Below are 12,260 nucleotides of genomic sequence, written 5' to 3' on the forward strand. Positions count from 1 at the left end.
ACGGGCTCTTGTTGAATTTTCGAGAACATACCTTCACCGAGGAGTCAAGCAGTATATTGCTCCCTCCTACGTATATCTCGCGAAGAGACGATGAGGATAAAATCAGAGAGATTAGATCCCATACAGAGGCATACCGACAATCTTTCTTTCGACGAACAATACGAGACTGGAATACAAGGGAGAACCGATAGAGGTACTCAAAGTACCCTCCGCCACACACCGTCACGTAGCTTGCGGAGTATTGATGTAGATGTAGATGTACTAATTTTTCTCCGATTACCTTATTTGGACGTAGATGAAGCAGGCAACTGTAGTAGTCCGAAATGTGAAAATTAACCCCGCTGGTACACGCTCGCGAGCTCTTTTTTTCCCTCCTGTGCAGACGGCGTCCCGCCGTGCGACCTCTGCAAGAACCGGCGCGGCGGAGCGCTGGGCCGACGACGCCGCGACGGCGCCAGGGCCCGGGAGCAGCGGCGCATGCGCGCTGCGAGGCCGCTTTCCGCCGCCGCCGCCGCCGCCGCCGCTGGACCAGAGAGGCAGCACCAGTATCGCGGCGCGACGCCCAGTGGAGACCCGCGCGCGATGACGTTCCCCCGCGGGCCGCTCCAGCTGCCAGCACGACTCGCCACGGCTGCTCGCGCGCTCTGACTGTCGAGAAAAAAACAAAAGAACAATAGACGTTCTCTCTCTCCCGACCTCCTCTGACGAATATCTTCTCGATCGGAATGCCGTTGCGTTGACGTCGCGTTGCCCCTGTACACAGTCGCGTGACCTTCGTCTCTCGAGAGAAGCTAGCCCGGTACCAGTCACTCGCGTGCCTACCTCTTCCAAACGCAACCGCGAGTTAGACAGGCGCCCGCGATGGTGGTGAGAGCTTCGCGCTGGGTGACCACGGCGCTGTGCGTCCTCTTGGGATTTGCTGCACACGGTGAGTCGCTCGCATCCTTCTTTGGCGCGCCCCTTTCTTCGACGGCTTCATGCATTGTAAGCAGCTGAGGGTCACCACCGCGGGCCAGAAAACAGGATTCCCTCGCCACCTACTGGAGACACCGCTCTTTGGAGGCCGCTCTCCGCTACTGCCGACACACTTTTCCCGGTGAAATGTTGCCGTAATTCGTCCGCGTCCTGTGAACGCGCTGGAGGCACCAAATTTTGCGACGGGCACGGCGGAGAATGTGTCCATTCCCTATGATGTTGCGAAAGACAACAGAGAAATGATTCCACCAAATCTTCCCTCGAAACTGATCCAAAAAACGCCTAAGTATACACGTAGGCTTCCGCAGACATTGTCACACGAAATAAAATTTTTCTGGGTTTGTGACTGCATCGTCAATGTATAAAACTACCGACGTTTCGGTCCCTGTTGCGAGCGACCTTCTTCAGGGTGTTTTTCTTTACTGAACACAAAAACACCCTGAAGAAGGTCGCTTGCAACAGGGACGGAAACGTCGGTAGTTTTCTATATTCACAATGCGGTCACACACCCAGAAAAAATTTATTGAAAACACCTAAGAGATTGGGAAACTATACGAGCACAAATGCAAATAAAAAGTAATTTTTGTCTGGTGGAAGAAAAAGTTTATTGCGTAGTAAAATGTTCAAGAGTCTTAATCTTTTGCAACATTGAAACAATCCATTTGAACAGAACTACACAGTTTGCTGCATATATAATCGGTTTTCAACTTTCTTCTATTCCTTTATTTCGTAATTTACCTCTGACATCGACCTACACTGTGATACTTGTCCTTTTAGCAGAGGATTTATTTTTATGTCTACATTGATATCGCCCCAAAAACATTGATGTTCAGCATTATATGGACATTACTAGCATTTAATAAGAAAGTCAGGATATCAGGAGAAGATTTCCTGGCACGTGGTAGAATGCAAAATGACAAAACCCTTAAGCGATGTATCCTTCATCTTCAACTTTGGAAATTAGGTATAAATAACAGTGATATGCTCAATAAAAAATAGCTCAGAAATGTTGGTGAAGGTAAAGCCCAAAATTTCTCTCCACGGCAGACCCTCGTTCCATTTATGCTGTGTTTGCGTGACAGTGGAAGCGGAATTTTTTGGTGCCGACAGCATTTTGCAGTACATGTCAGGTACTGTCCTGATATTTTTCCAGCCGTTTCATTATGAATGAGCCCTGATGAATTTTGTTTGACTTTCCACCGAACAGATGATACAAAGGTATTGTTTGACTAAAGAATTTTAAAGTTGCTCCGTTACCTCACTAGATAAGAAGTCACGTACCATGAGTTAATTCTGCATTTGTGATGTGCCATCGGTCGAAAAGAAGGGAGGTCTGTTTAAGTTTCATAGGTATCCTGCAAGTAGTTCACGAAACATGGAGTACTGCACGCAGAAGGATAGGAAAGGGAATTGGCCTACTTTCATCTTTGCACCAGATCTTCCCGTCTCCTGAATCTTTCTTGAAACATCAGATATGTTGGCGAGAACGAGACACTTGTATGTAGCAGACTTTTCTTTTTACCGTGAGTCCGTAAGTCAGATTCGATGTTGTGTAGTCTGCGAGGTTGTCTCTGTATTATGAGCACTGGAAGAAGCCTTATTGTTTGTGTGTGGGGCGAGGGGTGCGTGGTAGGGGGAGGGCATGAGAAGGAGGCGAGTGGGGAAGGGGGGGGGGGGATGGAAGACATATTTCTCCACGATACTGAGAGGACGTCTCGTTGTCAACTTCTCTCAATCGACTGTGAAAATGAGGACGAGGTTTTTGTCGTAATTTTCAAATAGTCTCTTTTCTTCAAACACATGGTTTCCTGTTATTCATTGTACATTTTAATTCTGTTACTACATATCAGTTTACAATTTAGACTGCAGAATATTCATAATAGTTGTTGTGGCGTAACAAGCTAGCTACGCCACATTGAGAAGGGAGGCGAAAGAAAGGCACGCGTACACACACGCCGACTGGCGTAAAGTCTGGAACAGGATGACTATTGAATGGTAGCAAGAAAAGTACGTAGCTGCTTTATACTTAACTTTTAATCATTGTTGTATACATCGTTCTTCTTGATACATTTATACGATAACTCTCAAACTATGTAAGGCTAATGGCGCCTTGCTAGGTCGTAGCCATGGACTTAGCGGAAGGCTATTCTAACTGTCTCTCGGCAAATGAGAGCAAAGGCTTTGTCCGTATAGTCGCTAGCAATGTCGTCGTACAACTGGGGCGAGAGCTATCTCGTATCTCGAGACCTGCCTTGTGGTGGCGCTCGGTCTGCGATCACTCAGTGGCGACACGCGGGTCCGACATGTACTAAATGGACCGCGGCCGATTTAAGCTACCACCTAGCAGTGTGGTGTCTGGCGGTGACACCACAATAGTCACTTTTGAAACATTGCAAACTTTAACGAAAACTTTGTTGGGATAGTAGCTGTTATTAAATGCACTCTAAATTGGGAAACGACATCATACCCTTCTAAGCTTTTATTGTAATATAACAATATTATTCATTTCTGTCACTTCTTTCTCTCTAAGGAACCATCTCCGATAGGACATAGTCTAATGAACTCACAAGTATTCTAAATTTACTTAGTGAGCCTTTTACTTGCTTCTATTAAAATAACTTTCCTTCTTAAAACTCAAATGGTTTTTGTCTGTGAGAGGTTTTTGCCCGTCACTGCGTAAGTATGTAAATGAATTAAAGAAATGTAAAGAAACACCACATGCTTTTTAGTATTATGTCTGGAGATGTATCCATAACAATCGATTTACCTAACAACTAATTCCTGTATCTCAGCAAATAGTTTCGTTATCCCTGGAAGACCTTGGACTCTCTCTCCTCGGGAACGGCAATATCTTCTAAATTTCATAGTATTATCTGTCACTGTTTTGCTTGTGGGAATATACAGGGTGTTTCAAAACTCGACAGAAAAACTTCAGGAATGGATTCCTCATACAACAAGAACAAAAAGTGTGTAGCAAATACGGTCTTTAAAATGCAAACCTTAAAAGCTATGGGCACTTCTTTACCTTCGACACTGTGAAACAAATCTCGTTTACTGCAAGTTTTTTTTTAATGTTTTGGGAGCATGGACCAAAACAAGCATGGACCAAAACAAGAAAAAATTGGCCAGTAACCTTGGGCTCTAAAATGCAAACGTTAAGGTATCTCTTTTTGATGTTCGCTACTATTGAACAAATGCATAGACTCTTAAATATTCATTTTAGAGTCAATGTTTACTGGACTTTTTTCTCTTGTTTTATCAGGGAACCATTCTGAAGTTTTGCAGTCGACTTTTGAAACACCCTATATCTAACAACTTCTTATCTCTGTATATGTCTTGTATTTATTCATTTGCAGATGTATCATGGCTACTTGCCTATAGCTTCCTGACAACTGTTGACTTTATTGCTCCGTTTAGCTCATATATAAAACCAATATGAAAGGTTTCTTGAATGAGTGTTATGAAAATTTTGCGAGTCGGATATTGTATCTTTAAAAATGATCGTTTCTGGCGTTCCTAGCAACTACATTCTAAAGTAACTAAGGAAGTCACATTGAGTCTAAGACATACGATTCAAATCCGCGTATGGGCGCCGTGATTCAAGTTGTCCACGGAATTGTATTTCCGCTACGGTCCAGGTTCGAATCCTTCCTCGGGCATGGATGTGTGTAACGTCCTTAGGTTAGTTAGGTTTAAGTAGTTCTAAATTCTAGGGGACTGATGACCTCAGAAGTTAAGTCTCATAGTGCTCAGAGCCATTTGAACCATTTGATTGTATTCCATGCGACAACTGGAGTCTCTCCGTAAACAAAACAGTCGTTTCATTGTCCCACCCCCTTGAAACAAGGTAGTGGTACATTCCCGACCATCTTAACCTTGACGAGATGTTAATCACTTATGTTCTTTTTATTCAGTGGTTCCAGTTTTTGGTGCGTTGGAGGATTATTGTGGGAAATCGTAATTAAATGCTTTTACTGCGAAGGAAAACTGTGTAATGAAGTGTTGAAACAATGAAAGTTGTAAATAAACATAGAAGGAGTTATTGTTGGGATGTAGACAGTAGTGTTTAACTATATAGATGCGTATTTAAAATTAGCAACAAAATTTAAAAGGAACTGATGAAGGAAATCATTTCAAATGGTTAGCTTTGTCTAGTGCGATGGCGTCCTAAATGGAATACGTCCCAGATTTATTGAAAAATGACTTTTCCGGTTGTAGCTAATCAGATTTAGAGGAAATATGTATTGTAAATGCGCGTACAGGATAAAAGTCCTAGTCTACTGTGTTCTGCAGGGGGCTGAGCGATGTGACGTCACTATGGTGCTTGGTAAGACAAATTGTTATTGGGCGATCATAATGAGGCGTTGGTCCTAACTTCGAAGAAACAGACCTGTGAGAAAACCGATCAATGAACAGCGGTATAATGCGTGTTTCAATGTTCTGCTCACGTTGCATCTGACAGTTTGACAAACGGAAACAAAACACGGGAGCAAAGCTTATGAAAGCTTGACTCTGCACTTGTTCTCATGTGTGAGTGTGTATGTGCTCGCTCGCTCGCGGGCGCATGCATTTACCCGTGAGAGGGAGAGAGCGAGAGAGAGAGAGAGAGAGAGACAGAGAAATGAAAGCTGTTCTCGAGCCTGCCGTAGGCAGAAAATACGTAATCGCATTTCAAATGCGAAACAATAACGAAATAGCTGTCTGACGCCCACGGCGTGCTCCGAGTTTAATATAAAACAGAATTTCAGCGGAAATTGTTATTTCCAGAGGCTTCATACTGTTCTCATGGAAGTGGTAAATATTTCAACGGACGTTAATACTTCTGCCCAACTACACCGTCAATCTCTTGGTATTTAACTGCTCGGATCTTCCTTTTGAAACGGTTTTCACTAACAACTAACTGATTCACGAAGGATTTTTGCGTATATCTATACACATTAAAAATTAAAGTCCCCCGCCTTGGTTTTCATTTCGTATGTAAAAGCTAATCTGAGGAACTACTGTAGGGTTTTGTTAAAGCTTTCATTAATAGATAAACCGATTCAGGAAGAAAGTTTGTGTACATATGCGCCGCAGAAACTTGGTGCTACCTGTGCGAAGCCTGTGGGGGTCAATGGTATATAAAGGGGTCCACATTCCAGTGCAAATATCTCTTGACTAATTATAGGTATTGAAAACCGATTTCCACAGATATGAAAGTAAGGCAGGGGCTCATGAAACTAAAAAGTATAACACGTAATCAACCATTATTTTCAACACAAACTTATGTTTACTTTTCCTGTGTTAATGACTCACCGTACTACGCAAAAAGAATGGTGTTGGTTGCATCCCAATACGTCAGTTACATCCCGAGAAATTGCAAAGTGATGTTGACGCTCGAAATCAACGAAACGCTCCGCTTTTGCACCTACTGAGAAGCAAGTGATGTGATTGATGTACTAGAATGCGACAAACGCTGTACTAATTGATATTTACACTTTTATGAGGTTGAGGTTACGGATATGAAATTAGCTAGGATGATTGCAGGTACTAGTAGATGGGAACAATGGCAGGAAGGTGTCCACAATGAGGAAATCACAGAAAAACTGGGAATGAACTCTATAGATGTAGCAGTCAGGGCGAACAGGCTTAGATGTTGGGGTCATTTACCCAAGAGACTCATGGGTTCAGTAGTAGAGGATAGGGGGAGTCGGGGCAGACCAAGGAGAAGGTTCCTGGATCCGGTTAAGAACGATTTTAAAGTAATAGGTTTAACATCAGAAGAGGCACCAATGTTAACACTGAATAGGGGATCATGGAGGAATTTTATAAGGGGGGCTATGCTCGAGACTGAACGCTGAAAGGCATAATCAGTCTTAAATGATGATGATGATGACTTTTATGAAGTGTGCTGTGCACAATACAGATGTCCAGTCACGTAAAATGAAAAATAAGGAAAGGTTTATTCCTCTGCACCTTACCGATCTTTGTTATAGTACTAGAATGGAGATAACGGTGACGAAAAACCGACTACAACAGGCCAGAGTAGACACAAGTAGTGGCTGACCAAGGATCTAACAGAATGATAAATGGTAGTTATATGTAGTTGCGTGACTGGGCAACTGCATTGATTCTAGTACACTGAATAGAACTGTAAATAACAACAAGTTCAGTGATCGTTGCTTCGTGGTACGTAAGTTACATCGCGATTACGAGCAATGTGGGGTTCACGTTTGCATCCGAGGAGGTGCACTATCAGCGGGTTTTGTTTATTTCAAGCGTCAACTTCACTTTGCAATTTCTCGGGATGAGTGACGTATTGCAAACTCTGTTCTTTTTGTAATTTTTCATGTTACTGATTACGTAAGAAATAATACGGGCTATCTCTTTAAAACAAAAAAAAAGTTTGTGTTTAAAATAATATTTGCTTACGTTTTAGAAAGTCTCATAGTATTTCCTTTCATGAGCCCCTGCCTTACATTCGTGTCCGTAAAAGCCGTTTTTCAGTATGTATTGTTGCTCCACAGACATTTACAGGGTAGCTTTGGCTGAGAAACAATTGTTAAGATGAAAATTCGATACCTTTTACCATTTATAAATTATTTAGCACTGAAGTTTGCCAATCAGGTCGTTGTGCCCGCAAATTCAAGCAACCTGCTGGAAACAAAGGCACCAAATGTTAGGTTTGCTAAGTTATAGGGTGACAGTTATTGAACTATATGAAATAAAATCGTCATAACTTCTGAACGGTTTGCGTTATGAGGTTCAAATGGCGTGGTTGGCCGCGGGGCATGATGGGAATTAGTATGCGCATGCATGGTTTGGTTTAGCGACTTAGCCCACATTCATTTGTATGGGTTCGTCAATAAGCAAAACTGGTTGCATTTTGGGGGACTGAGAATCCGCATTTAGCGATCGAGAAGGCTCTTCACCCTCAACTGGTGACTGTGTGGTGTGCAGTGTCTAGTCACGACATAATCGGTGCTATATTCCTTGACGGCACGCTGACTACCGCACACTACGTTACGCTTTTGGAAGATGATTTCATCCCCATTATTCAAAGTGACGGTGATTTCGACAAGATGTGGTTCACGTAAGACGAAACTCGAACCCATCGAAGCAGGAGAGTGTTTAATGTCCTGGAGGAGCACTTCGGGAATCGCATTCTGGGTCAGGGGTACTCAGAGGCCACTGGTTCGGGCCTCGATTGACCGTCATATTCTCCGGATTTGAATACATGCGACTCCTTTTTATGAGGCTATATTAAAGACATAGGGTACAGGAATAACCCTAAAACCATTGCTGAACTGAAAACAGCCATTCAGGAAGTCATCGACAGCATCGATATTCCGACACTTCAGCAGGTCACGCAGAATTTCGCTATTACTCTTCTCCACATCAACGCCAATGATGGCAGGCATATCGAACATGTCATAACCTACATCCGAATATCTGTAGTGACGTTTACGTGTTGAATAAAGTATGTCCACACTGTAGTTTGTAACTAATTTACGTTTTCTTCGTATAGCTCAATAATTCTCACCCTGTAAATTTCTCACTTCCGAAAAGGTACCTTGTAATTGGTGCTGGGAATTTGAACAAGTGGTAACTGACGGACAAGTCGGTGCAGTACCGTGTTTTCCAGCATTAATTTATGCCTGTGACGACTGATTGGGTACCTTATATTAACCCTTACAAGCTTTTCGCGCGCGCGAGCAGGCGGACGTGATGTGTGTGTGTGTGTGTGTGTGTGTGTGTGTGTGTGTGTGTATGCCTGTGTTGTGTATGTTTGTATGGGTGATTTCATGTGTGTGACCGTCCTTCAGGATGTCTTTGCTCTGTGATGCTTAGTATCCTGTATTGTCTTGTTGTGAGTAATGAGGTAACTGGGAAAGGGAAAGCAAGTCTTGAGCAAGAGGAAATTCAATTCTAAAACAACGTAATGTATTACAGGGCTGTAGTTTTAGGTACACGATGGCTACAACATCGGCAGAGACACTGCGCAGGCTCCAACAGAACAAGCGTCTACTTTAGAACGATATAGGCTTTTTCAAACCAACCGCCCTACTTCTTACCACTTCAAATACATCTAGTGATTTAATGGAATTGCTCATGTAAGCTATTCCTTGATGTCTTAACACATGCCACGTCATTCTGTTCCTTCTCCTCGATAGTCTTTTCCACATTATGTTGTTTTATCCACAAATCCTGTGGAGAACTGCTCATCAGTTATCTTATCAGTCCACCAGATTTTGAAAGTTCTTCTTTGGCATCACCCCTTAAACGGGTCAGTTCCTTGCCATATCTGTTTTCCCACAGTGCGTGATTCACTACCATACAGTGCTGGGTTCCAAATGTACATTCTTAGACATTTCTGTCGCATCTTAAGGAAGATTTAGGTACTAGTTGGTATTTCTCGGCCAGGAATGCCATCTGCGCTTGTGCTGTTCGGTTTTTACGTCCTACTTGCTTCGACCATTCCTAAACTTCGTCTACTTCGTGGTCACAAAATTTTAATGTAAGTTTATCTCTGATCTCATTTCTACAACTGTCCATTGCTTTCGCCTTTCTTCGGTCCCCTAGAGATATTTGCTCACGAGTCTGTTCGTTCCATTCATCAGGTCCTGCATTTCTTCTTCACTTTCTCCGTAGTCAGCACTGTCATCAGTGAATCATATCGTTTACATCCATTCACGCTAAATTTTAATCTCACCATTGATCCTTTCACGTATATACATTATTGCATTTCCAGTGAGTAGACTAAACAGTAAGGGCGAAATGTTAGTTCCTTGCCTTGCTTCTTTCTTGACCCGAAAACCTCTTTAATGGTCTTCCATTCTCGTTCTTCCTTAGTTTCTCAAAATCACTGAAGGAAGTACCAGAACGCTTCATAAAGCTACGCGGCTTATCTCTATCCCTGTTTTTCGCCGATTCCACTCCCCGCGCCCTTCGCGGGGTGGTCAGCGAATCTGACAGCCACGCACTGGGCCCTGGTTCGATTCGCAGTGGGGTCAGAGATTTTCTCCTCTCGGGGAGTGGGTGTTGTGTTGTTCTCATCATCATCGATACGCAAGTCGTCGAATGTGGCGTCAACTAAAAGGACTCCTAACTCGGTTGCCAAACTTCCGTTGGTGGAGACTCACGGCCTTCAGTGCCATATGATCATTTATTTCAATCCGTAATCATCTTTTGTTTTTTCTCGATGATGCAACATCATCATCATCTTAAATTTTATTGCTCGGAGAATTCTTTGACACTGCTGTGTTACTGTCGTGTGATTCACAGTTAGAGATGTGAAAACTGGACCCTGTATCTCACATACGTTAATTACTTGCCCTCCATAATAATGAATTAGGAATTTAATGACTGTTAAATGAGAAAAGACTTACAATTAAATCGGTTTATCCCATTTAAAAAAATTTGACAAGCAATGATAATATTACTCTGGTAAATCCTTGCCAAATCTAATAAAAGCGTCTGGGGTAGGACTAACAGAACTGTGAAGGAAACAATTGCAGTCGTGAAGTTTCACCATGATTATCGTGACGTTGAACCTGTGTTTGGAGCTTAAAGCAAACTGGTCATAGAACATTCATGTAAAGTGAAGCTTGAAGCTGTGACATTTTATAAAATGGCTATATATTGTCTCACGCGTGTGGCTCGACCTCACCATGGGAAACTGTTGCTGGAGGCTGAATTGTATGCACAACAGTGACCCTTGCCAAAGGCTAAGTACAGATCAGCCCGAGATCTCACTAAATTCCTCAATACATTTGCCCTGGCAGTGGACTCTGACATTCACTGGCCATTGACTGACCCCAGGAGGTGAAACGATGACGTCTCTCTACTAAGAAGTAATTTTACACATCGTGTTCGCTAGAAGAAAGATTCGCATTTCCGCGTTTTCGCTCTTAACAGTTTGCCTGAGGTATGAATCACCAGAGCGCCAACCTGTAAAAATTTTCCTTAGAAAAAGCTAAGCCCTTTCCCTTGGCCATTTTTTACACAGCTAACCAATGATGTGCGTCCCACAATTTAACACTGGAAGAAGGTGTCCAACTCTCTTGCCACCTCTCTCTGTGGTCGGTGATATGAGCCTTCTGCAACACAGTCGAGTTTTTCTTTGTAACCTCTGCTTTATTCACATTAAACGATACTGGCAGTTCTTACGTTGCGTAAACTTTGAATTTTGTCAATTCAATGGAGAGCGGCATCGCATGCCTACAAAGCGCCCTAAAAATGTGGGTGTCCGCTCCATTTTCCAGATAGAGTCCGTAGCATCTGGCAGCCTGTACGGAAAACACAGATTTCTACGTTTTCTGCACGATAGTGACTTCACTGGCTTCTATAAAGAAAGGCGTTCCTTCTCATTCCACTTGTGGGCTGTGCAAATGATGATCACGTCTGAGGACCTCGCATCACACGAGGTCTTATCTGTGTTTTTCTGCACTCCTTCGGGCTTGCAACTGCGGTGCTACAAAAGACTGTCCGCTGGCCTGTGGGAAATTAACCTGATCATCTCCCGGCACTCCCCTCTGAGATCCACTCCAAGGGTGGTGTTCTACGCGATTTCACAGCGCTGTCGGCTCATCCCAACATGCTTTCAACGTCCTCTCATTTACGGAAGGCACGCAAAATTGAATAATTATTCTTATCGAATGGGCCTTGCAGTATAATTTTATATATGTTACAAGACTGTTTCATAAAACACAGCCGCATAATAACAAGAACTCTGACTGCCTCCCTGAAGGCTGACCAAACCTGTTCTCATTTGTGCCGACAAACTCCCCCTATTCACACCTGTTGTGGGGCTTTTCTCTGTACACTTAATGGGCTTTCTGGACACTGCATTCCGTTGTGCCATAAAGTAGGGGCATGTCTGGAAGTTCTTGTAATTAGAAATGCTCCATATTTGACAGCCACTCATGGTCTGTTAACAGTGGTTAGCTCCACCTTAGACATGCTACCAACAATTATGTTTTGTTTTGTAGTGAAGTTTATATGGCAGACGTTTTCTCTTATATAAACCTGAGGAGGCTACAAAACGTGGCTGTCACGTATTGCTCCTACAAGATATCTCTCGCTTTCTACACGAAATATTGTCATTAGAAAATTTAATAATCTGTATAATTTTGGACGTAAACGTTTACGACAGCCTGTGTGCTATAAAGGTCAAAGACGAATCATCTGCGATGTGCAGACTTCATGATCTTTCGCAGTGTGAGATTGTTCTGTCCATCTCCAGTTGACATGTCCGCCTGCTTAGCTGCGCGCCGGCACGGTAGCTCAGCGTGTTCGGTCAGAGG

At 43.1% G+C, this 12,260-nt stretch overlaps 1 protein-coding gene across 1 annotated transcript in view; it reads left to right on the forward strand.

The window, feature by feature from the left end:
- Positions 1-560: 560 nt before the first annotated feature.
- LOC126416323 (uncharacterized) overlaps positions 561-12,260 on the forward strand; it is a 1,316,869-nt gene continuing 1,305,169 nt past the window's right edge. Inside the window, exon 1 of the mRNA XM_050083987.1 lies at positions 561-928. Within this exon, the coding sequence (XP_049939944.1) occupies positions 862-928 (67 nt within the window). The 5' untranslated portion in view covers positions 561-861. The remainder of the gene's footprint in view (positions 929-12,260) is intronic.

This window comes from Schistocerca serialis, chromosome 8 (genome assembly GCF_023864345.2).
Source record: "Schistocerca serialis cubense isolate TAMUIC-IGC-003099 chromosome 8, iqSchSeri2.2, whole genome shotgun sequence".
Lineage (NCBI taxonomy): Eukaryota > Metazoa > Arthropoda > Insecta > Orthoptera > Acrididae > Schistocerca > Schistocerca serialis.